Source organism: Pararge aegeria, chromosome 9, assembly GCF_905163445.1.
Source record: "Pararge aegeria chromosome 9, ilParAegt1.1, whole genome shotgun sequence".
NCBI classification, from domain to species: Eukaryota; Metazoa; Arthropoda; class Insecta; order Lepidoptera; family Nymphalidae; genus Pararge; species Pararge aegeria.
Window position 1 is genome coordinate 3,055,341 of NC_053188.1, and position 26,419 is coordinate 3,081,759.

Consider the following 26,419-nt stretch of genomic DNA (forward strand, 5'->3'; position numbering starts at 1 on the left):
AAATGGCGCTCGAAATACGATTTTCTTCCCGCCAAACCGAGGGACGCTTCACGTCCGAAGCCGACGCGTGTTCGAACTTCGAATGCGTTTTCATTCCCACGCGACGGAAAATTGGCGCCGGCCACAACCATATACGTTTGAGCCGTAACCTCTGTACCTTTATTTTATAGCATTATGAAAATGTATTAGCTTCTACATAATGTCACGTACCATTGTAAACTGGACACCGGTAGTGTATTATTCTGGATACGTTTGTTTATGCTTTCACGTTTATTGCTTATTGCTCATATGATAAAAGCTCTGATACAAAGTCTAAGAGTAAGAAAAATATTAACATGGTCTTCAAATAAATTATAAGAAAGATTGGATAAAAAGCTGAAAAGCGGTGATAGCGCATTGGATAGGAACTCGACTTCACTTTCTGGGGGCCGAGTTCGAATCCCAGCACGCACCTCTAACTTTTCTTAGTTATGTGCGTTTTAAGTAATTAAACTTGTGACGGTGAAGGAAAACATGGTGAGGAAACCTACATGTCTGAGGGTCCTAAATAATATTTCCAAAGGTGTGTGGAGTCCACCAATCGGCACTGGGCCAGCGTTGTGGACTACGGCCTTAACCCTTTCTCATTGTGGGAAGAGAACCGTGCTCTGTAGTGGGCTGGTAATGGATTGATGTGATGATGATAATAATTTTTTTAAATTTTTTTTAAATATACTACGACAATACACACATCGTCATCTAGCCCCAAAGTAAGCTTAGCTTGTGTTATGGGTACTAAGACGACTGATGAATATTTTTATGAATAATATACATAAATACTTAGAATATATGTATAAACACCCAGACACTGAAAAATATTCACGCTCATCACACAAACATTTTCCAGTTGTGGGAATCGAACCCACGGCCTTGGACTCAGAAAGCAGGGTCGCTGCAAACTGCGCCAATCGGCCGTCACGTCCCACTGTTATGTACAGGCCGCTTATTTTCTAGGAGAGAGATTTTTAGAGCATAGAGCTGCTGTAAAAATCTCTCTCCTATGTAGCGTGGTGGGTCTATGCCATAGACCCACCACGCTACTCTGAAGCGGGTAGGGAGACTAGCGACTGTTTAACGTGTTTTCCGAAATCGGAACACTGTCTCCAACAGAGGAAAGCCAAAGCCACTAGGCTATGACTTCGGAAATAAAAAAAATTCAATTTTTAACAATTATAAATTCAAATTCAAAATTTCTTTATTCATGTAGGCCTATCACAGGCACTTATGAAGCGTTCATACATATATGCTTATATGATCGTAAGAGGATGGTGCTAACTTCATTCGCTTACTTAAACCTATAACTACGAGGGTACCAAACGCGCCCTGGTCTAAGAAAAGCCCACAACAATCTTAGCCGGCAATTTTTTTTTGATATCTCCATCTCACAGTAGATTAATATTAAGCTATGAAGTTAGAGCAATTCACACCCAAGCTTTTTTATCGTTTAAGAAATCCTTGACGTCATAATAGGATTTTTCTATAGGCTTACGTTTTATATAAACTTATTGAGAGACTAATATAGGCCGATCAGGATTCGAACGCAGGACCTCGTGATACGTATATTCCAAGAACACTGAGTTATATTAATAGAGAAGAAACCACGCTTTAAGTAGTGTGTTCCGTGTGGCCGGTGTGTTTTAAAATATTTTAGTAACAGTACTATAGTAATAATAACAATAAGGTGACAGAATCAGGAAGGACCAACAAAGATTTTTATTCAAAAGATTCCCGAAAATTTTTACTGCTCACAGATAAATAAAACAGCTTTAGGCTGAATGATGCTAATGCCATTGTACACTCAATGTGAGTTTAATAACAACTAAACATAAATTATACGACTGAATTGGCTGTATCGTCACTGATCTTTGCCTGTCCTGAAGGTGATAAAACAAAAAAAAACAAAAACGAAATATAATAAAAATCATACACATTATTAACATCAGTAATGTAGGTATACCTTCTAAATTAAAACGTAAGTAGTATTGCTTGCGGACGCACGGAAATTATAAACGCTAATGAACCGCCCATTATGATCCATTTTTGGCTTGCATGTTTTCTTTTTGCTTACGTTTCATAATTAGCGTATTTAGCGTCTATTGAGAGTTTCTCTTAGGGATTATAAAAATGATGGTAGGAATGCTTCGATATGATACTTGTTCAGTTGGTTCGTTAGTTGGTTCGTTAGATCATGCTGATGGTATGTTACTGCACTACAGTCGCATTTCGGTAAACAATAAAATGGTACATATTGTAATAGTTTTACTGGCTTGTTTTGCTTTCTATAACATTCAGATATCGCATCGCTGTTTGTTCGAATCCTAAGAGCTTTAACAATACCTACTCATTTCAAGGCAATAGGAAGGATGACAGTAACAAAGAATCTCTAGAATATTGTATTTGTCTATTCATAAATGGTTTAAGTATTTGTTATGAAAAACGTATACCTATATATGTATTTGTATTCTAAGCGAGATTGGTATTTATTTTCAATAAATAATACTGCAAAATCTAGCCGTTCGCCATGACAGGTTGAGTGTCACGAAAATACCCGCACTTTTTATTTGCGTATATAAGTATTTTGCTGAGTTTTTGTTATAAATAGTAAAATCAATAAACTTTACCTATGTACTTTAGGTAAAGTTTTATAGTGGGTTATTAGTGCGTTATTACTTACATAATATTAGTTCCACGGTTAACAATAATTAAAAATTAAAAGATTATAAAATTTAAAACATGTTTATTTTAATTAAATAACATAATAGAAACGAATACGTTATCTATCTATCTATATATATAAAAGAGAAAGTGTGTGGGTATGTTCCGTATAGGCTCCGAAACGGCTGGACCGATTTCAATGAAACTTCCAGGGAATTTCCGGATTGACCTGGCGAGTAATCCTGTAAAGTTTGGTAACGATCGGAGTACTCTATTTTTGAACTGTCAAATACAGCTTTTATTTACTATGATGATATTCAATTGTTGGGTGTACATGGGTGTAGATAATGATCTTCACCCGCTCGAGAAGAGAATGAGTACGGAGAGAAATAATTTAATTTATTATGAGACTTAAATTAAAAATTTAATGATGTAAGTTTATTGTTTAAATAAAATAAAGCAAAATCTAGCCCGGCGAAGCGGTATTCTTACGGTGCGCTTGTATTTTATAATTCGAAAAGTTAAGTACCAAAGGTGCTGGAATGGCGATTCAACACCGATAAACGCACCGTTGGTCGACTCTCAACGAGATGGACAGACGATATCGAACGAATTGCTGTAAGACGCTGAAAAGAAGAGGCCAAGGACAGTGGATTTTGGAACGCTTTTTTAAATACCTAAGACCAGCAGTGGATTCCAAGTGGTTGAGATTATTATGATGATGATAATTCTAAGTACGTCATCATCTGATGATGATGATGATATTCTTAGTTGAAGGTATAAAGCGATCAGGGATTATTGCAAAGTATTTATTGCAATTAATTTTATGCTGTCCGCCGAAGATCTTCGTCATATTACACTCATCACATCAATAATTAACAAATTATTCAATTAAGGACTTAACATTAAATATATAGTGGAGTCGATTTAGATTTGACGGAGATATAGATGATCGACAAAAAAATTCTTGCCTGCTTTTTGAAGTCATATACACAGGAAAAATTAAAACATGTTAATCTTAACATTTTTTTATTTTAACAATAACATTTTTCATATCTATTATTTACAATCTAGAATACTTCAGTGGAGTGGGATCTCTTTAAATTTCTTACAATTATTTTACAAAATATATTCGAAACGTTACGTCACATTACAATGCACTAAATAATACAATAAATATTGACTTTACTAGTAAAGTTGACACATCTGTTTTCTTATTAGCTAAAGAAAATTAGGTCAAAAATAATTACGACATTAGTTACTTTCATATCTCTGAACAATGAACCTAGTATATTTATTTTTGGATCATAGTACGATGGAACTTTCTGCTTAAATTGTTACTTTAAAAATGGGAATTAAAGTGTAGGTATACTAAATCAGCTGTTGCCCGCGATTTCGTCTGATTTTTAAAAATCTCGCGGTCAAAATTCTTAGATTGATGTAAGTACATCTCGTGCGTATTTTAGTTGAGTCGAAAATAGATTAGAAACAAACGAACCACCACTTTCGCATTTATAATATTAGTATACGTACATTCAAATTCAAAAAACATATACAACCAATAATAGTCAATGAAGATATAAACACTACGTTGTTTTAGGTGGTCATATACTCATTGACTACGGTGCCCGCACTAGTGCTACCTTAGATTTGATGGACCACTTATGAACACGATTATTACGGATTTTTTTTATATTTTCTGCTTTCATAACATTTCAGGTTCTATCAAAATCCGTAAGTCAAAGCATATCCCGCGAGTAGTAGCAAGAATGACACAGATGGTATTCCCGCACCGCTTCGGAGACTGCTCCAAATGTCACTCCGGTGGTCCTTGGCCCACTGGGCCGTCAGCTTGGCCTTGGCTAAGGCTGACCTTGCGCCAGTCACTGCAGACTCACCACATTCAGTGCACGAGGAAAGCCAGGTTTCAAACTGTTGAACAAAAAGGTTTTAGGATTAAAAACTCTTTGCGACATGATAATACGACTAGCAGCAGTGGCCGGTGACCATGTTTATGCATATATTAATACATTCTATAAATCATTCACTTCTGCCAGGAAATCCCCATTACAGCTCATTATTTAATATGAACCATCAATTTTGTGGCCAAAATGCATATTAATCTTAAAAAATCTCATTATCTTAAAAAAGAGGGCAGCTTAAAGGAATTTATAAAACCTAAAACTCTAAATAGTTTTGCGAATTGGTTAAGAAATCGCATAAGATTATGTGTTTCTATATATTTTCATTTCCATTCAAGGCACGAAATACTAAAATCGATTATTAAAAGTCGTTAAAGATTAAAAGCCTTTTCTGTAAATGGTTCCTACTCAGCATTATACAGGAACAAATGAATACAAGTGAATATATCGAAGTATGCCTTACAACTACGATAACAATTCAAGATTTGTGAGATGGTGATAACAAAAAAAAAAACACCCGGCTAAGTTTGTTGTGGGCTTCTTCTTAGACCAGGACGCGTTTGGAACCCTCGTAGCTTTAGTTTTAAGTTTACGAATGTGGTTATCGCCATCATCTCACTACCGTGTGGTTCTTATGTACGCATCAAAAGTGCCACCGGTGGGCCTACTTGAATAAAGATATTTTTGACTTTGACTTTTGACTTTTGATAAGCGTTCTTTGAAATTCAAGTGATATAGGAACTATTAAATTGTTATTGTATGCTAATTGAAGGATGAATAAGCATAAGTTTCACAGAACAATCAAGGAGGTGTTTTAAAGTCAAAGTCAAAAATATCTTTATTCAAGTAGAGCCCATAGGTGGCACTTTTGCGTATATTACAGTTTTATATACACTTAATGAATGAAGGTTGGATGTGCTTTTTGTATACCCACTTGACACACAAATGTATCCGGTATAATGGAAATAAACGTTACATCCTTTACTACTCTGAATATTGTTGAAACCAAGAATTATTATTACACTTTTTATGGGTTTCGCTGCAAAATTAAATTGGCCTTGCACATATAGTGTCACCTCCAAAGCTTGGCACGGGACCAATTATTATTATTTAAGCTTTGTTATTGGGTAAGATCGAAATTAGTAAGCAATCTAATCCAAAATCTTTAGATCACAGATCACAGATCAAATTCAGTAGAGCTTTGCTTTCCGTTATAGCAGATTAGAATGCATTTGAAACCTCTCTTGGAACTTTTGTCTCTTCTCGCGGGCGTCGTACGAGGCGACTAAGGGTCACAGCTTCCTCTATGCTATTACTAGCATCTACTGAGGTCACCAACTCAGTTCTCTTTTTTTTCCAGAGTGTTGACTGCAATCACACCTGATGGTAAGTGATGATGCAGCCTAAGATAGAGCGCGCGTTTAGAAGATGCCTATTCACTCTTGATTTGAAGGTACCCAGATTATAGGTATCGGGGAAGACGGAAGATCAGAAAGGAAGAAGCAAAACGCTTCGTACGTGTTGATGGTATTTCAAAAACAGTCTGCCCAGCGAGGTGATGATAGGCAAGTTGGGAGAGACCTTTAGAACAGTAGTGAACTGTCATAGGCTAATAATGATCCTTAGCACTATCGATAAGGATGACCACTAATACCTGACCTATTATTTTTGATATTTTCCTTTAATAATATTTGCATGATATTTAGATTTTGTCGGCACTGCACTGTAACCTACTAAAACGTTTATTTTAAAATAAAGGTATTCTATTATAATTGTATTCAATTGAATATATTTTGATATGAAGATTTAGGAATAGATTGATTGTTGACTTCGGGTGTTATACATTATGCTTAGCCAAAATATAATAAAACATTGTCTAACTGTCAGAAAGGGTTAAGCTTAAAGCAGTGGATTTGCCGATGAGTAACTTGTAACTTATAATATGAGCACTGAGAACGAATTTGTCAAAAATCGATACATTTATTATGCATGCTATTAAAGATTAAGAATTTCTTATAGCTTCTAACCCATTCAATCGCTTTTGTTTACGAGATCAATTATGATTGATTCAGATATGCTCCAGATCTCGCCTGCTAGTCGCACAAGGTTATTTGCCAAACCTATCGCATTGCCTACAGTTATTTACTAAACCAATTCAAAGAGTCGGTCCATTAACTATCCTGTAATAAATAATTATACGTTTGGTACATGTATGATATATATTTTGTTTGAATAGCCTCTTCCCAGTTTGAATAGCTGCTTAGCTCATACTGGAAGTGCTAAAAAGCTGAAGTATTTTTATAAGCTACACTGTAAAAGCAAAATTAAATCTTGACATAACAAAATGATGGAATGAACTGTGATGCGGGAGGTCGTTGGATAGTCTTTCAAAATTATTGCGGGTATGTGATAACCATTTTTTGATTCAGGAATCCATTGGTGTACCCAGTTTATGGTCTGGGAGATTTTTATAAGTCAGAATCGTCCGCGGCTGTTTTGTATAATTTTTTATTTCAAGAGGGCCCTCTATAATCAATACTGAAACCAAAACTGTATATTCATTTTTGTCCGTCTGTCTGTATCTTGGCCGCTATACATTTCTTAAGGGAATTCCTACATTTGCTGTTAGGTTTGCCCAAAAATCTAGATAGTTAAATCTAGATCTAGAATCTAGAGCTACCTCTAACTTTGCATATATAGCAGTATAGCCTGAAATAGTTTCAAGCGCCACATTATACCAGTAAGTATTATGAGGGATGCCTTTTACCAACACAGTTAGAAAGTGTGCCCCACTCAACGCTTTTGGTTAGCCAAACGGCGATAATGAATGTGTGCTCAACGTGGAATGTTTGAGTGTCATTTGGGTCACAGGCAATTAGCGAGAAGGTTAATAATGACACATCATATTAAAAAGCGCCGTTAATGAAACGCAACGACACTAAAGCAACCACACTAAATCGAAAAATCGACAATAATAAATATACTACGACAATACACGCATCGCCATCTAGCCCCAAAGAAAGCGTAGCTTGTCTTATGGGTCCTAAGAGAGCTGATAATATTTGTTGAATATTTTTTATGAATAAAATACTGAAAAACATTAATGTTCATCACACTAACATTTTCCAGTTGTGGGAATTGAACCCACGGCCCTGGATTCAGAAAGCACGATCGCTGCTCACTGCGCCAAGCGGCTGTCACACATCTTCACTCATCTTTAATAAATGTACTCAGGGGATAAGATAATTGATTTAAAAATACAAAAGCAAAATGAAGACTGCAATCATTATCAATAAGTGACCGGCCCACTACAGGCCCCCGGTCGCCTCTCAGAATGAGAAGGGGTTAGAGAGTCCACCACGCTGGCCTAGTGCGGATAGAATTCAAACGCCATTGAGATCATTACGGAGTACTTTCAAGCATGCAGGTTTTCTTTCGGTTTTCTTTCACGTTTTTACAGGTTTGTCCGATAGAACTGGGCCACCTAAAAGCCTTACTGCAAGACTATCGCTGTTTAGATGCTACACTAGACTACGAGTAGATATTGGAATAATATGTGTAGTACTTCAAGAATGTAATTAAAAATTATGCTATTTAATTCTTGAAGCTTAAATCCTGTTGTACTTAATACTTGACTACCTTCCTGGCGCAACGGTGAGCGCTGTGAATTTAAGCAGGAGTTCCCGGGTTCGATTCCCGACAGGGGCAATTTGGGAATTTACAATTTCAGAATTTTCTCTGTTCTGGAAGTCTTTGGCTGTGGCTAGCTACCACCCTACCGACAAAGACGTGTCGCTAAGCTATTAAGTGTTCCGCTGCGATGTCGCTTATTAACCGATTAGGAGTATGGCTACCATACTTCCTAACAGGTTAGCCCGCTACCATGTTAGATAGCAGTCGTAGTGAAATGAAAAAAAACTACCACGACAATGTAAACAAAAACTTACTTGATTGAATTCATCATCAGTACGCAGAACCGAGGCAACTGTAGACAGTACGGAATCTAATGATGTGTAACTGAAAATAAAACATTATATTATATTGATAAATGACGGAATAATAGAATAATACAGCGTTTTTAGACAAATTAATAGCGTTATGAAAAAAAATCCACAGCATCCAAAACACATTTGCAACAATACAACACCATATAATACATACATTTGATTAAAAAATTCACACACGGCGGAAGTTTAACTTCTGAAAAGTAGCCTACGAGAGATTGAGGTGGATGTAGAGTATCAGAACTATTAGGATAAATGTAAGGTTTATTATTTAGTTTCTATGGTAACTAGAATAGATAAAAATATGTATAATGTTTTCTATCTCACTCTGTGCTATACATTTATGTGTTTGTTTCTTTATCTAGATATTATTCGGTCTCCTTGGTAACTTAAATAGGAAAAAAACAGATAAAATAGTACGTATATTTCTGTCTCATTCTTTACCGGCTTTACCCCACACATTTTTGTATTTTTGTCTCTTATCTGTGGTTTTTTCCGCTGCATCCGGTTCGAAATAAGAACGATTCTAAATAAGATTCACTTAAAAAAGAAATCCGATATATTGACTACCTACCTGGTATGTGGAAAACCATCGCCAATAAAAAAAAAAGTGTGTGTCAGCTCCGACGCACGACTGGAGTTTACTCCTTAAGTACGATTGTCGAAACATACACAAAAAGAGTTTATTTAACTGAATAAAGAATAATACAATATGAAAGGGTAAATTAAAAATCCTGTGCAATTTATTCACACACGGCGGAAGTGTAACTTCTTAAAAGTAGCCTACGGGAGATTGAGGTGGATGTCAGAACTATTAGGATAAATGTAATGTTTATTATTTAGTTTCCATGGTAACATGGTTCCATGGGAATAGGAAAAAAAATGTATAATGTTTTCTATCTCACTCTGTCCTGTGTGTTTGTTTCTTTACCTAGATAATATTCGGTTTCCTTGGTAACTTAAATAGGAAAAATAAGTTAATAAAACGAAAGCGACGTTGCATGTGTGCGCATCACAGTTGCCGGGCATGCAACGTCGCAAAGCGAAAACGTAACTAGGTCATTCATCAGTAGATTTTACTCCTCACATTTTTCTCATACCGGGCGCCTTATATATGAATATTGATTCTTAAGGAGTAAACTCCAAAAAAATCGCTTCGCATGGCAGCAAGAAGCATGTCCTACAATATCCCGCTCTGTGTCCATCAACCTTAGGCGTAGGTGTTAAGGCTCATGCGCTTGTAATTACACCGGCAACTACGCCCAAACTGGAATAAAGGAATACTGCTTGGCGGCAGAAAAAGTATGGAATGGTAATTTTTAGGCTTAAGTATTTCTATTTTATAATTTTACTAGCTGTTGCCCGCGACTTCGTCTGCGTCTGTTTTTGTTTTTGATGTGCCATTAAATTTAGTTGTAGTTCTAAAAAAAATTAAAGTATTCGGTATCGCAAAGCCTTAAATGTGGGGTTTGCTGCTGTCCGCTGAGGAGTTCTGTCCTCTATCTCCAACCACATTCAGATCTACAAAAAGTTTGGGCAAAATGAAAGACATCTTATAACCTCTATACTTAGTAGAGAAATAATTATTTAAATCGGTTATAATTTGTTGGATTTATGGTGTCAAACCGTCAAACACTTTCATCCCCTTTCCCAAAGGAACCGAGCTTAATGTCGGGATAAAAAGTATCCTATATTACTTCTAACACTTCTTAGAATACGTGTACAAAGTTTCATGATGATCGGTTAAGTATTTTTCGCGCGAAAGCGTAAAAAACAAACTTACACATTTATAATATGTATTAGGAGGATTGCTGTAGGGATTGTGTTTCAAGGAAAGTTATACAACAGCAGATGTAACAGCGGTCATTTTATTTCACCTTTGTACTTAGCCGTAAGTAATATATTTTAAAAGAGGTTGTAAACCAAAGGATCAAAGAAGAATTCCAAATGGTAAACGAAACGTATTTAGTAATGCGAGGAAACGTAGGATTTGTGTCGTGGCAAATGAACGATGTGGGTTGAGGAGAGCCAGGTAGAGATGTGGAAAAAACCATGTAACGACAAACGGGGAGTCCCAAACTAACCTTGATGTAGGACAGACCTCTATCTTTTTATCTGCTATCTTCGTATGAAAATAAATACTTATATTTTAACCGTCTCGTGATTCCTTTAATATTATGATACCAATATTATTATATTGGTATCATAATATCGGATACCACATAAGCTTGGCAGTAACACTGGCTCAAAAAGCTGTACTTCTACTGACTAATAAAGCGAAATAGAGCATATCTTACATAGACTTCCAGAGGCTAATGTTCTGCTGCAATCCTTCGAGAACAACATGGACATTGCTGTAGTTGGAAAGAACACTCGATAGTGGCACGGTAAGGTCTTGAATTTTTATTGGGCTGTTTTCAACAAGCATAGACCCTAAGAAACTGAAAAAAATATAAAACATAAATAAACGTGATAATATTGTCTTACAAAATATATAATTAAGATTAAAAAGTAAAATTAATTTTAACAGATTAATTGTTTAAGTATTCTACACAATTTCGAGGCACTTTATTTTTTTAGAGTCCAAGTCCGCAGAATCCTTATTTACCCATTATTGCATGCGGTGCATTGTGTCCAAAAAGAGAGAAGACGTCCCGAACACGTCTCACTTCGCACCCGGGGAATGTTGCCAGCTCACAAACTTTTCCCATTTACCTCATTTTATGGTAAACGTTTAGAAAATTAGATGTTAAATAATTACTGTCAACTGCTAAATGAATAAAGTGACTGACCGCCTGTTCGAGAAACATTTCTAAAGAGTGGTTATTTATGCTTCAATATTAGTTGTGTACACGGATTCTGTATGCTCTTAATTCTATGTCAAAGTCAAATATTTCTTTAATCAGATAAGCACACCATGGTGCTTTTGATGAGAATGTTATATAACGAATATGTACATAGTGGTGAAATGATGGCATACTTCATTAAAAATAAAGCTTCGAGGGTTTCAAAAGCACCTTAGTCTGAGAAGAGCCCACTTCAAATTTAGCCAGCTGTTGCTTTTGTTATCACCACGGTCATTTAAAACTATTTAAAGCATTAATTCATACCCAAGCTTTTTTTTTCGTTTACGTAAAGGACTAGTTAATAAGCTTACGTTTAATACAAACTTTCGTCATATCACTTATGACCAAAATCTATAGAGATAAACAGATTTGATATACCTGTTCAATTTGGTTTCGTCTGAAGTACAACCCAAGATATCCCCAATAAGACGTGCCTCGTTAGCAACATTTGTAGTGAACATCCGGTTCCAAAGAAAGTCGTAGTCATCACCATTACCATAACGAAGTCCAGTGCAATAGGCCACTTCTCTGAGACTGGGATCAATCCTGAAAATCATAATAATATATAAAAATTGGACACAGTAAAATGTATGTGTTACTCGCCCACTACAGGGCGCGGGCCTCCTCCCACAATGAGAAGGGGATAAGGCCGTAGTCCACCACGCTGGCCCAGTGCAGATTGGTGGACTCCGCTCACCTTTGAGAACATTATGTAGAACTCTCAGGTATGCAGGTTTCCTCACGATGTTATCCATCAGCGTTGAAGCAAGTGATATTTTAATTATTTAAAACGCACATAACTGAGAATGTTAAAGGTGGGATGCGAACTCGGCTTGATGTGATGATGACTCTTGCAAAACTCTCAGAAAAGCAGGTTGCCTCACGACGTTTTTATTCACATATGAGAGTTGCGTGCCGGGCATCAAACTCTGTCACCCTCAGTGGCGTGCATAGAGGGATTGCACAGGGTATGCAGATGATATAAAATGAAGAAAGTCTCCAGTACGTGTTATAAAAAACTAAAGGATAGGCATTGTAAAAGTTATAAAAAGCCTACCTTTAAGTATTTATAACTCCTACTGGAGATTTTCTTCATTTTATACCATTTACATACCCAGTGCATACCCTCTATGCACGCCACTGGTCACCCCGGAATGGAGGCAGAAGGACTAGCAACTGAGCTATAAACGTATAAAATAAATCTCACTAGGCTATCGCCGGAACATTAAATTTCTTACATAAACATAAAACCACAAAACACATAATAATAACACTTACCATTTGCCGTTATTTTTAAAATCTTTGTAAACAGCTAAAGCGCCATCTATGCATCCCTGGTGTCCCAACTTGCAAGCGAGATCTAATATTTGCATGCGATTTCTATGTGTTCTGTAATCATCTGTGGACTTTACTTCGAAGCCCAATCGGGTTGCACTGCTTTCCATTAAATGAAGAATGAACTCCTAAAATTTTTAATATTGTGCAATTATACTCACAAGTTTTGTTTTGAATACAATTTCATGATCATTAGAAGGCCGGTAAAGGGTTAATAAAACCCTTTAACGGCCTTATACAGGGCTCGGGTCTCCTTCCAGAATAAATAAGTAAAAAAATAAATATACTATGACAATACACACAATGCCAATGGAATCGAACCCACGGCCATGGACTCAGAAAGCAGGGTCGCTGCCAACTGCGCCAGAACTCGCCCCCCCGAAAATGAATTTGAGCCGAGTCGAAAATGGAGCCCTGCCCCACTGGCCTATTCACCGCTTCATACATAATGTATTAGATATTTTTTTTGTCTCAACTAGACAAAACTATGAGCTGGGAGCTTGTTAACTTTGAAGGGATATAGATAGATCTTAACGATACACTGATACCTAAAGGGGCAGATGTGTAATAAACCAAGTGGGATACTCCAATACTTACATCAATGAGGCTTAAAGTATCAGATCCAAGGTAATGACTCCTAAGCTTCTTGAATCCACGTACCGCTGCGTACCAAACTGCGTTTTCAGTTTCGTCTTCCAAGAAGTGTAGTACGTCATGCAGAAGCTCGAACTTCACCTCGTCCGCGAATAGGAAGGCAAACAAGTCATTCACGATCTGCAAATAGTTTTAATGTCACAATAAATTTTCCTTTGACAAGTTTTTGAGTTTCGAGTACACAACGCATGGAAACTGAATTTTAGCATTAATAAAACTCCGCTGTCCGTCACTCTGTCTGTCCTCCTGTAACTAGACTGTATCTCATGAACCGTTTTAGATATTTATAATTTTCACAAGTGATGTATTTATGTTACTGTTGTAAAAACAAATACTAAAAAATAGAATGAAATAAATATTATAACCGTGATTTTATTGCCGTTCTTATCGATAATGGTACTGCGCGGGTCCGACCGGCGCTTGGCCGGTTTTTTATATAGATAGAGTAAATCCCTATAATAAGAATTGTATACTTTTCGTAAAATTTTTATTTACAACTTTTCTATATGTTTATGCGGTGTGTAATAAAATTGAATTCCATTCATTCATTCATTCATATAGTAGAATAAACATAACCTAAACAAACATAGACAGATTACCTTAGCTCTATTTATATAATGAATTTCTTCACGGCGACTGCCTTTCAGGTGTTCAGATATGTGATGCCAAGTGTGACTGTCGTAATTTACTCTATAAAGACCTGAAAGAAGGATAGTCATCATTGTCTTGTGAATAAGAAATTCCTCCGTTTTAATTTTAACCGTAGGCATTATCTCTCATCGTTAAGTAGCGTTCGTAAATAACGATTTCGATCGACCGTTTCTTGACCGTTGGAAAATCCAAAAGTGCACGCCTCATAATCTCATACATTACAATAAAATTGAGATTATTTGTAAATTTGTAAAAGTATTTATTAAATAATTTTTAAACTACATCTATTTATACCGTGAAAAGTAATAGGCTTCTATTCCTCAAATATACTGAAGCATATAAAAAAACCAACTCGATGAGTGAACTATTTCGCTCGTTATCGTGACCACAAGATACGGGCTCCGCACATACAGACAGAACTTTTTTAAACAATTGTTTATTAAGTTTAAATAATAAAAAGAGATTTAAAAATATCATGAATGTTAAAAATAGTGTTTTTTCTCAAAGAATAAAAAAGTTACATTTTAAGTTGGAGAATCACTCGGTGTGCGTAAAGTGACATAACAGTAATACCCACCTCAACGCTTCGCTTATGGCGTGCAAATGTCAAATTTCTGAAAAGCCAAAGCAAACGTAGACGAATTTTAGGCAGAAGAGCAGCAGGCAGTCACTTAAAAACAATGACGGAAATTATAAGGTTAGATAGGTTAGGTACCTGTCTCTTGAATGTTCAGTATTGGCCAACTATGGTTTTCTTTGATTTCTCTTACAGGTAGCACGTACGTTTTGTTAGTCATAATGAACGCAGGCTTAGTATTAGTAAAGTCAAAAGACGTGTCTAATGTATATGTAATAGGTATTTTGTAAATTTCATCTGATTTATCCGTGGAATGTCTGTAGAAACGTTTCTGTAAAAAAGCATTTCAACTCAGATTTAAAACTTCACAGAGCATTGAGCTTGCCAATAAATGCATCAACATTATTCGCAGTATATTAAAAGCGTCTGGAAATACAAACTATAAAAAAGAGTATCGAAATAACTCTTTTGTTAGCCGTCGTACCCCAGAGAGGTCACATTTCTTTAGTCAAATCCAACAATAGCCCTTTTACCTCTTTATTGTAGTTTCAAAGTCCCCAGACCCCTATGAAAATTTGATATATTTTATCTATGTGCATATTTAAAATGTTTGTTCTATCTACTTACTTTCTTATTTTATCTGGAGGAAAAAAATAAGCGATTACGTATGCAAAATCATGCACATAGCTAATTGACGTGTTATATTTTTATGTCTATAACTAATCTAACTACCAAAATAATTAAACTGAGGCATTATTACATATTATGCGAAGACCTGCCACATTTCAACAGTTACGTTTGGCCTGCCTCTTAACTAGATGGTAACTGTGTTTAGGATCGTATTGTCAGTCTTACATGGCTTTTTGGTCTTATAAAGTATTTTTTACTTTAATAATTAATCAAAATTTTTAAAGTTATGAGATAAGATAAGATTTATTACCTGAGTTAAAATAACAGTCGAATCAGCATGATTGACTTCCACATGCACTAAAGGATAACCAGCACGGCTGATCCAGGAGCTCATGAGGTCAGTAATATCGTTCCCAGGGTAACTGGACAAGGAGTTATACACATTGACTCCTTGACTTAGAGCCGTGTAGAGTTTCTCAGGGTAGCCTGGTTGGAAGGAGCTAAAAACACAGTAAACTATGAAATCACGGGTCATATTAAATCACACAGATTTTATATCGAACCCTTCGTAGTAACACAAATATTGACTAATAATTAAATATGAAACACTGGAGGAATTATCAATCTTCTATCTATATATATATAAAAAGAGAAAGTGTGTGGGTATGTTTCGTATAGGCTCCGAAACGGCTGGACCGATTTCAATGAAACTTTCAGGGAATCTCCGGATTGACCTGGCGAGTAATCTTGTAAAGTTTGGTGACGATCGGAGCACTCCTATTTTTGAACTATCAAACTGTCGAATACAGCTTTTATTTACTATGATGATATTCTATTGTTGGGTGTACATGGGTGTAGATAATGATCTTCACCCGCTCGAGAAGAGAATAGAAGAGAATGAATACGGAGAGAAATAAATGATTTAATATATTATGAGACTTACATTAAAAATTTAATGATGTAAGTTTATTGTTTAAATAAAATAAAGCAAAATCTAGCCCGGCGAAGCGGGCTGGGTACGCTAGTTATTTATAAATTAGTGTATGCCTTTTATATAGTCTTATAGCGACTGTAGCGCCATCTAGTAGTAAACATTGCAGTTTCGATCTACTTTTTCAAAGGACCATATTGCAATGAGACACAAGAGATGACACATTGCTTTTATATAATTTTATTCGTGTTTTTGCCTACACTTGTAGGAATTATGATTTTTTTATAATTTTAAAATGTATATAAGAATTTTCGAAACCCACAGGATTTGAAACTGCGACTTTCTGGCAATCGCGGCCTGAAATCTTAGGCATGAAGCATCAATGAAGCATAATCTTAAGCATTTATTTTAAAAAAAGTTGTCATCTTGGTAAATAAAATAATAGAATTAATGAAATTGTCTTACTTAGCCATTAAATATGCATTGAGACCAGATTTGAAAGCATTATCCCCTATCAAATGGTGTATCATTCTAATAACGGATCCTGCTTTTTGATATGTGATAGATCCGAAATGACCACTGATTTCGTCGGGCGAGTTAACATTATTATTGGTGATCGGTGGTGAATCGGGAACGTCATCAGCATCTAGAGCTGTGTACACTGAACCTATGATAAGCTGATCCTCTGCTGCTACGTCAGGTTCTATCTGTAAAGTTAAGATAGCTAAGATATTAAAGTTTAAGTAAGCCTCATTATTTTCATCATGTTTATGATTTCCATATGCATCTCTTGATTCATTATAATAGTCAAATTGTTCTTGAAAGGCCAAATCACTTTAGTTAGTCTTCTCAAATCCTTATTCTGTAATTGTGTTCCAAGATAAGTCATCAATATATGGTATATTATGGTGGTAAATTGGTCTGTAAGTTAAACAAAATTATAGGAAGAATACATGAACTATTAAAAATTATTATTATTATCACTACCAAGCATTAACTTATCCTGGGTGTTCGTTAACACCTTAGAGGCGCGACACTCTAGGCACAGAAGCCCGGTTTCGGTCCCGACGTTTGACGGGTTAAACCTGTATTTTATTTTCTAATATTCTTAATAACACAAACAACAACAAACAAACTTACAAATTTAATTCTTGAATTACTTTTTCCAAGGGTTGTCTAGAAGAGATTGCTTTAGCAATAATTTGCTTTAGCTTTTGCATACCAATATTTGGGAAATATTATTTCTGTATATTTGTGCTGTTTTTTTTAGTATTGTGAGTATAAAAGTGTATCTGTCTATCTAAATTTATACATACCATTGCAGTGATATAATCCTGGAAGTAATTAGCGAAGCCCTCGTTCAACCACGTGTTACTCCACCAGTGGCAGGTTACCAGGTTACCGAACCACATGTGCGTAGTTTCGTGTATCTGTCTATCTAAATTTATACATACCATTGCAGTGATATAATCCTGGAAGTAATTAGCGAAGCCCTCGTTCAACCACGTGTTACTCCACCAGTGGCAGGTTACCAGGTTACCGAACCACATGTGCGTAGTTTCGTGTATCTGTCTATCTAAATTTATACATACCATTGCAGTGATATAATCCTGGAAGTAATTAGCGAAGCCCTCGTTCAACCACGTATTACTCCACCAGTGGCAAGTTACCAGGTTACCGAACCACATGTGCGTAGTTTCGTGTATCTGTCTATCTAAATTTATACATACCATTGCAGTGATATAATTCTGGAAGTAATTAGCGAAGCCCTTGTTCAACCACGTATTACTCCACCAGTGGCAGGTTACCAGGTTACCGAACCACATGTGCGTAGTTTCGTGTATCTGTCTATCTAAATTTATACATACCATTGCAGTGATATAATTCTGGAAGTAATTAGCGAAGCCCTCGTTCAACCACGTATTACTCCACCAGTGGCAGGTTACCAGGTTACCGAACCACATGTGCGTAGTTTCGTGTATCTGTCTATCTAAATTTATACATACCATTGCAGTGATATAATCCTGGAAGTAATTAGCGAAGCCCTCGTTCAACCACGTGTTACTCCACCAGTGGCAGGTTACCAGGTTACCGAACCACATGTGCGTAGTTTCGTGAGCAATGATCTGAGCTACTCTATATTTGTAGTATGGAGTAGACTCCTCTGGGACGTATAGCAACAAAGACTCTCTGTAAGTGAGTTAAAAATAATAGTTAATAGAAACATCTATATAAGAGGATTACCAGCTTTGTGATTTTGAATTTAAAGACAAATCATGTGAATTAATATAAAGGTAATAAAGTCAATGCTTAAAGGTAAGTTTAGAAAATATTAGCTCACCATCCGCGTTTATTAAAAAAAAATTATTAATAATCCGAATTTTATAAAAAAAAAATCCGATACAAAATGCATTCTAAGGCCGTCCCCAGAATGATAGCTATTTGAAGGAGACGAAACTGTAAATGATAAGTTGAAAAGGCAAGCCATGCATAGGCTATTTTTTAAGATTTACCAACACAATTTCCGAGATAAATATTAATTATCCTATCTTCATCCCCAGGATGAAAGCAAAATATGTGGCAAATTTTATGTATTTCGGTTCAACGGTTGAGCTCGACATAAGTACAAACAAACAAACTGGCACACTTCCACATTTAAAATATTATCAGCATGGATTAACTTGATATGATAAAAAGTATAATAAATAGTTTTATTAATTTATTCTATTTAAAGGTTTTTTTAAATATTATAAATTATTAATTTATTTTTCTATAAATGTTTAATTACATGTGAATGTGTATGTAACACATTCACATGTAATGGTGGTGGTACATTGATGTTCTATATTATATAGTTCAGTAAATTTCAATTTTGTGAGTTTTTAAAATAATAACAAACCTGTAAGTTACAAGTCCCCAATTTTCCATGGCGCCTGCTTTAAAGTCTACCAATGCAATATGATCTAGTTTGAGATTGCTATTTGTAGAATAATAGTCGATTCCAAAATAGTCACCCAACGCCTGAACTACTTTTTCAGCAAAGTTAAATGCATAATCTGTTTGGTTTTTGGCTTCTGGCCTTGTAAAGACTCCAACTTCCTTCGTACCATTCCTACTGTAATGTTCAGCTTCAAACTCTGATACTAGGAAAGCAACTAAGTAGGTTGACATTCTTGGTGTTGGGTAAAATGTTTCTCTGACGTAGCCATTTGATCTGTAATTGAAGATGAGAATCATCATCATCATACCAACCCATTACCTGCCCACTACAGCCACGGATCTCCTCCCACAATGAGGGTTAAGGCCGTAGTCCACCACGCTGGCCCAGTGCAGATTGATGGATTTCACTCACCTTTGTTAACTTTATGGAGCACTCTTAGGCATGCTGCTTGCATGACTATGAGAACCCTGATATATAATTTTATGAGAAAATCATTACACGAAGGTAGAATTCTTTAAATTAATAAGAAAAACAGCGCTCAGTATTAACTAGTGGTTAAATGATGTTCGATTAGAAGCAATCAGCAACAGTGTATTTTTTTTATTGAACTATTAGTTAGGTCAAGACTTCAACTCTGCTCGGAGGTAAGAGATGTTAAAATTAAAATGCAAATTCAAAAATGTATTATTTATGTAGACCTTATTACAGGCACTTATGAAGCGTTCATACATTTAACATGTTACACTAATGTTTGTGATGGTGATAACTGAATTCGTTAACTTAAAAGTAAAGCTAGGATGATAGGGCTAAACAGACCTATAATCAGTTTTTGCCCGGATCGCTACATCGCTTTGGGGTACATTTTTAACGGTGGTATGGGAACGAGCCTCCCAACAGACAATATCTAGACGTATCTCCGATTTGTACGAAAAAATGCAGTTATCACCAGTGCATTTTTTTTAGTCACGCTATTCATATTATTCATAATCAAAAAAAAATCTGTAGTTGAGTAATTACTAGGTTACTCACAGTGATAAGTTACTTTGCAGCTTCGTATTCGCTAAAGAAGGCTTGTAGTTCGCAGGCCTGTCGATGGTTAGTGTAAACACAGCCTTATACTCTGGTTCATCAAAACTTGGGAATACTTTTCTAGCGCTTGTTGACTCCAACTGTGTCGCACCCAGCCACCTAAAAAAAATATATATATATCACGCTCCACTCAGATACCGCACAGCCTTTCAAGGTTGTTGCAATGCAAGAGATTTTGCGAAAGTATCATCAAAATATGTAACATGCCTGTTGTAAAACTCATGTTTTTGTTCGTTGTTAATAATTGCTATTATATTATGGCAGGAGTATCGGAATGTAATTTTTACTCGTGGTCGCCCAGTGATTGGATTTTGACTTAGCTTATAATTCACCGCTCAGACTTTCAAGGTTGTTGCGATACAGGAGATTTTGTGAAAGTATCATCAAAATAAGTAAATGGCCTGTTGTGAAACTCATGTTTTTGTTCGTTGTCAATAGTTGCTATTAAATATTGGCAGGAGTATCGGAAAGTAATTTTTAGTTCTAGTGGTCGACTTATCGTATTTAAAAATGGTACCCATTTTTTTATTTTTTTTTATTTTTTTTTATTTTTCAAAGCTCAAAATTTAATAAGAATCCGTCCGTAATCAGTAGAGAAACTGGTACTTATCTATTTTGTCTTTAAACCTATAGAGAAAATCTCTTATTCTTAAGCTGAACTATATAATCTAGTTTGCTGATAAGCGCTTTGATAAAATCCTAAGTCACTTGTCTAGCAATAGCTATGTTATAGCTAGTGGTTTAACCAACATATTTTATTTATGTAAATTTATAAAACTACGCAAGTAGAAAATAACTGAATCTGATGTAAAATACAATACAACACACATTTGAGAACACGTTTTGAGCACTTTGCAGGTTTCCTCACGATGTTTTTCTTCACCGTTGAAGCAAGCGCACATAACTTCGAAAAGTTAGAGGTGCATGCTGGGATTCAAACTCGGCCCCCTTAAAGTTCAGTCGAGCTACTACCCAATGTGCTATCACCGCTTTTTAAAATATTCTTAGTTAAGTATTTATGATATAAAAATAGTCTCGTTACGATACATACATATAAATTTCAATAGTAACTATCAGTTGATAGTTCATCTCAGTAACATATACCCGTCTAGATAAGATCATCTTAGTGATAAAGAGTTATATGTAGGTAATCAAATTGATCTCTTGACGGAGTACTCCACTTTCTTTAGAAGATCAAGATAAACAAAAACTTAACACGATGAAATAAACAGCATGTGATATCACATATCATGATTGCGTGATCAAAGGTGAAGTTTGATATCTTCTACTACATATTATGAAAATTAAGCTTTATTTGCTGTACTCCGCGAAAAGCAGGAGAATCCGTATGGTGTAATTTATAATTTCTTCCATCGTTATAACTACTTCACACCAAACAGATCTTCGGCAATGTAACCGCTACGCATGATTCGCTCCGAAACCGGAACATCCTCAGGAGATGATGACTTTACAATGAATGATGAATGAATAAATTGTTAAAAAAACTATTTTTGATTTTATGATTTTTTTTATTGTAAAGTCTAAATCTCCTCCTACATTGCCATTGTTAACTCAACACATAAGTGGTATATTAACCATATAATATTGTTGGCCACAGGTCCTGGCCTACTGTGTATGGAAGTATACAGTAGACAGTTGGCCGATCGCGTGGCCAGGACCCGTGGCTAACACGTTGAAAGGATTAGGTACTTGTTTATCTTTCGTCCAACTGCCTGTGTGGCCGCCAATATGTAAACGCCTTTTTTTTTTAAATTAATTTCGGCTTGACTGATTTGCCGAAACCACACGACACAATATATTTTATGATATAAAGACATATTCAATGAAATCAAATTAGAGTAAAGGCAAACAAAAATAAACTTACTTCTTTACGCCATTTTCAATATAGTAGTTTTTGTAGAATCCAGCTAAATCGTCCCTTATCGTGCCAGTGTATACGATTTTCAGAATGTACTCCACACCAGATGTGAGCTCGCTTGCCAAATTAATATGAGCGAAAGAATATTTATCTTCAAACTCCAGAGGATTGGTTTCCAAAAGGTTGACAGTATTTCCACCATTCATCAAAGTAATATTGGAGGATGTATAGGTTAAATTCTCGGAATGGAGTTTGATTGTGTTTATATTTGTGGTAGTTGTAAACGTTATTTCTACTTCCCCATCAAATGTAAACGCTTTATCATCACCCGTATCAAAGTAAGGTGTAATGAGTATTGAATATGCTGACGGTGAGATAGTTGTATTAAGTCTATAATTAGTATCTGTTTCGGAGTAAACTGATTGTACAGCCATGCACAATAGTGCCAGCTGTGTTAGTTGCCGCAACATATCTGAAAAAATATACATATTTTATTCAGAGTTCAATTTCTAATACTAATATTAACTCAATGCATTTTCATTTTAATCGACTTTTTTTCTTTTTGACGGCCTCCTGACGCTACGGTGAGCGCTGTGAATTTAAGCAGCAGGTCCCAGGTTTGATTCCCGGCAATTTGGGAATTTATAATTTCTGAATTTTCTCTGGTCTGGTCTGGTGGGAGGCTTTGTCCGTGGCTAGTTACCAACCCTACCAACATAGACGTGCCGCTAAGCGATTTAGTGTTCCGGTGCGATGTCGCGTAGAAACAGATTAGGGGTATGACTACCATACTCCCTTACAGGTAAGCCCGGTACCATCTTAGACTCTATCATCACTAAACACTTATTGCAGTCAAGGGCTAACTTGTAGTGGAAAAAAAAGACTAGAAACAGGAGCAGATTCTCAATTGGATTGCCATTTTTTTTCTTTTGACATGTACACCGATTACGCTGAGAATTATGATCCGATTTACGTGATTCCTCTTCAGTTTGATGCGGAATAGTTGCCATTTGTTCCTATAGTAATTTAACACAGTTAAGTCCCGCAGTTTTCATTTTAGTTATGCATTTGATAAACATTTTAATTTATTACACCACACGTCATAGTAGTTGTAGTGGTTTTTGTGTCGGAGTCAGTCCGGGCAAGTATAGCGGTCATGGTTATTTCTGCCGCCAAGCAGCATTGTTGCAATGCTGCGCGCTGGTCTGAAGGGCGAGGTTGCCAGAGCACATGAGGCTTAGATTTTAATTTATTTTTTTAATTTACGCCTCACGTTCCTACGTTCCTACGTTCCTATCATACTTTGCGTAGTGTTATTCTGTTTATAGGCGGTGGTTTACCACCTGCAATCACATGAGCCAGCTTCTTTGTCCGTCAAGGTTGCTTGGTAGCATCCGGCTCCGCTTTCATCTCTCACGAGATAGAAAAATGAATGTTTTAAAAAATAAAAAATAAAATATACTACGACATATACACACATCGCCACCTAGCCCCAAAGTAAGCATAGCTTGTGTTATGGTTACTAAGATCACTGATGAATATTTTTATGAATAATATACATAAATACTTAGAATATACATATAAACACTGAAAAACATTCATGCTGATCACACAAGCATTTTCCAGTTGTGGGAATCGAACCCACGGCCTTGGACTCAGAAAGCACGGTCGCTGCAAACTGCGCCAATCGGCCGTCAAAATGTAAAATGTAAATTTTTGATGTTGGAAAAGAGCAACTGCTGAGTTTCTTGCCGGCTTCTTCTCGGTAGAATCTGCCTTCCGAACCGGTGGTAGAGTCACTATACACGGACAGACTTGACGTTTCAAAAGTGCTTGTATTAGGCCTACTTGAAATAAATGAAATTTTGAATTCTTTTTTTTTTCTTTTTTGTCAATTATTATTACTATACAAAAAAAAGTTATGAGGGATATGGTAGCGGACTAACCTATAAGTAAATGATTTGTATTTAATTGTTTAGTATGTATACCACTGTATACTATTAACCACACCTATACGGTATACCGTACCGAAACGCTAAATATCGATCGATAGGTAACTGTCACAGCCAAAGCCACCACACCAGACCTGAGAATATTATAACTTCACAAATTATCCTGCCGGACATTGAACCTCGTCAACGTCCACTTCTATCCATATAAACTGGTCCGCGGGTCATACGTGGCGCGTACCCGCTTTTACGCATCGTCGATCTCAGTGCAATTACTACATTTATAGTTACAAACAAAGTATCCTAGGTAGCCAGCAATCAGTTTAATTTAATTTCAACATATAAAATACAGTCGCTATCTACATATATACGTAACTAACTCAGAACCTGTGGTTAAAGTTATTGTAGATATTAAAATTTTCATATTGAGTCTGAATAAGGAAAACATTTCATTTTAATGCAAAACATGAAGTAACCTTAGCCCTAATGATTGGTTTTCTTACCTGTTGCCGTATTGGCTTTAATCGATATCTTTGAGTTCTTTAGAACATTGTTTCAACAATAATGTATACATATAATATAATTGGAGTGTCTGTTTGTAATATATATTTTGGTACATACACCAAAATAATTTTTTTTTCAATTTTTGTCTGTCCTGTCTGTTTGTTCCGGCTAATCTCTGAAACGACTGGACCAATTTTGACGGAACTTTTATCGGCAGGTAGCTGTTGTCATATGGAGTAACTTAACTTCCGTTTGTTTTAGAACAATACTTTTATATCATCGTGAGATTTAAATAAATAAGGACACTTAAACAAAACTTAATAGGAAAAGTTCTATTTAAAACTACACCCGATTTTTTTTACAACAATATGCAACAGCTAGTCATTACTAATATTACAAATGCCAAAGTTTGTTTGTTTGTTAGTCCGTTTTGCATGCCCTAAGCAACGGATCAACTTGATTTTTGGCGTAGAGTTAGTTAAAAGGGCGGAGAGTATAACATAGATTACTTTGTATCCAAGGAAACGAAACGCGTTTCGGTACGATCCATAATAACCGAGAGGTCAATAATAACCTTAGTACAACTGACATACCTCTAACAGATAAGCCCGTTACCATCTTAGACTGCGTGAGATTACCGTCAAGGGCCAATTTGCAGTTGAAATAAATAAAAATATTTATTAAATATGTCATATTATACAGACACAAATGCTTTAACAATGCCTTGCTTTATTTTTATTACATTATTATTTTAAGTTAATATTGCTCTCAGAACAATGACTTACCAAATATCATATTTGCATAATCGCTTATGCACTCATCGTACAAGAAGTTTCACTTACTTTATCCGTATTGTATGTTAAAGACATACGATAAAATTATTTATTACAATAAAATGTCTTCGGTAAGTTATGTTCCTAGTTTAATACTTCATATTTGAAAAAAAATATTAATAAAAACGCATTAACCATAACATTAAAAAATAGACAATTATAGTATATGAATACTTTGGTAGGTAAAAAATGGTTTAGGTACGTAAAAAATTTATTTATTTTATATTTAAAAAAGCTGAATCTGCATAATATGTATTTATATCAAAATAAACAGATCAGGTATTTATGAGTTTCTTTATTAATTTGATTATCAATATACTATATTTATTTCATAATAAACTTAATATCTATGTTAGGTAATATATTTAGTGTTAATACATACTAAAACTGACATCCAGTGTGCTCTGAAAACACTATGTTGTCCGTCTGTTAAAACCTTCAGAACAATATATTGGAACCTCTCGATCCTACGCTTGAAAGACGCGATATTTTTCCTAATAATTAATTCTAAAGGAAATGTTGATTTTACGCCAATAACAGTGTTTTTGGATTTAAAATATTTCTTAACTACGTACCTGATGTCTTGTCCACGGCAATTTATTGTGCGAACTGTATTTGCTTCAGCACTTGAGTCTTGACAAAGATAACTATCATCTCAAGATTTGCCTTATCGTTACTTTCGTTTCGTTCGTTGATAGTCAGAGATATTTACTTAAGGTAGAGCGTCATCAGAAAACATGTTTATGCCAAACGTTTGGTCAGGTTTTGTATTACTGTACAAGCCACTCACACATATGCTCAGAGTCACTCAGCGGGCGATGGAGAGAGCTATGCTCGGAGTATCTCTACGCGATCAAATCAGAAAAGTGGAGATTGATACCTAACACAATGAAGCTGCTTGGCACCGAACTGGAAGATGCAGCCCATAACACAACAGCAATACACACTCAAAGCCTATATGAAGAATTAGTTGATAGGGC

The 26,419-nt window shown here is 35.7% G+C and overlaps 1 protein-coding gene across 3 annotated transcripts; it reads right to left on the bottom strand.

Annotated features, from left to right (window-relative positions):
* Positions 1-3,742: 3,742 nt before the first annotated feature.
* LOC120626315 (membrane alanyl aminopeptidase-like) lies at positions 3,743-26,071 on the bottom strand. Of its 3 annotated transcripts, none has more exons than XM_039893788.1 (16): positions 26,015-26,071; positions 22,160-22,625; positions 20,215-20,373; positions 19,144-19,458; positions 18,342-18,434; positions 17,561-18,203; positions 16,710-16,951; positions 15,624-15,813; positions 14,822-15,014; positions 14,055-14,155; positions 13,399-13,575; positions 12,745-12,929; positions 11,845-12,012; positions 10,918-11,061; positions 8,564-8,633; positions 3,743-4,626 (listed from the first exon to the last, which is right to left on the bottom strand). In XM_039893788.1, exons 2-16 carry the CDS (start codon positions 22,621-22,623, stop codon positions 4,420-4,422), a joined length of 3,351 nt encoding a protein of 1,116 aa, XP_039749722.1. In that variant the 5' UTR covers positions 22,624-22,625; positions 26,015-26,071; the 3' UTR covers positions 3,743-4,419. The 3 variants fall into 3 exon arrangements, with proteins under 3 accessions (XP_039749722.1, XP_039749723.1, XP_039749724.1); XM_039893789.1 differs by lacking the exon at positions 26,015-26,071 and adding an exon at positions 25,822-25,977; XM_039893790.1 differs by lacking the exon at positions 17,561-18,203 and having other exon boundaries at positions 3,745-4,626; positions 18,251-18,434.
* Between the last annotated feature and the right edge of the window lie 348 nt (positions 26,072-26,419).

Excerpts from the sequence above, each read along its gene's own strand:
- LOC120626315 (XM_039893788.1), bottom strand. The coding sequence starts at position 22,623 with ATGTTGCGGCAACTAACACAGCTGGCACTATTGTGCATGGCTGTACAA. Across the intron at positions 18,435-19,143 it reads TGGGGACTTGTAACTTACAG|AGAGTCTTTGTTGCTATACG; the intron begins GTTTGTTATTAT and ends ACTCACTTACAG. Across the intron at positions 15,814-16,709 it reads AATGCATATTTAATGGCTAA|CTCCTTCCAACCAGGCTACC; the intron begins GTAAGACAATTT and ends CTGTGTTTTTAG.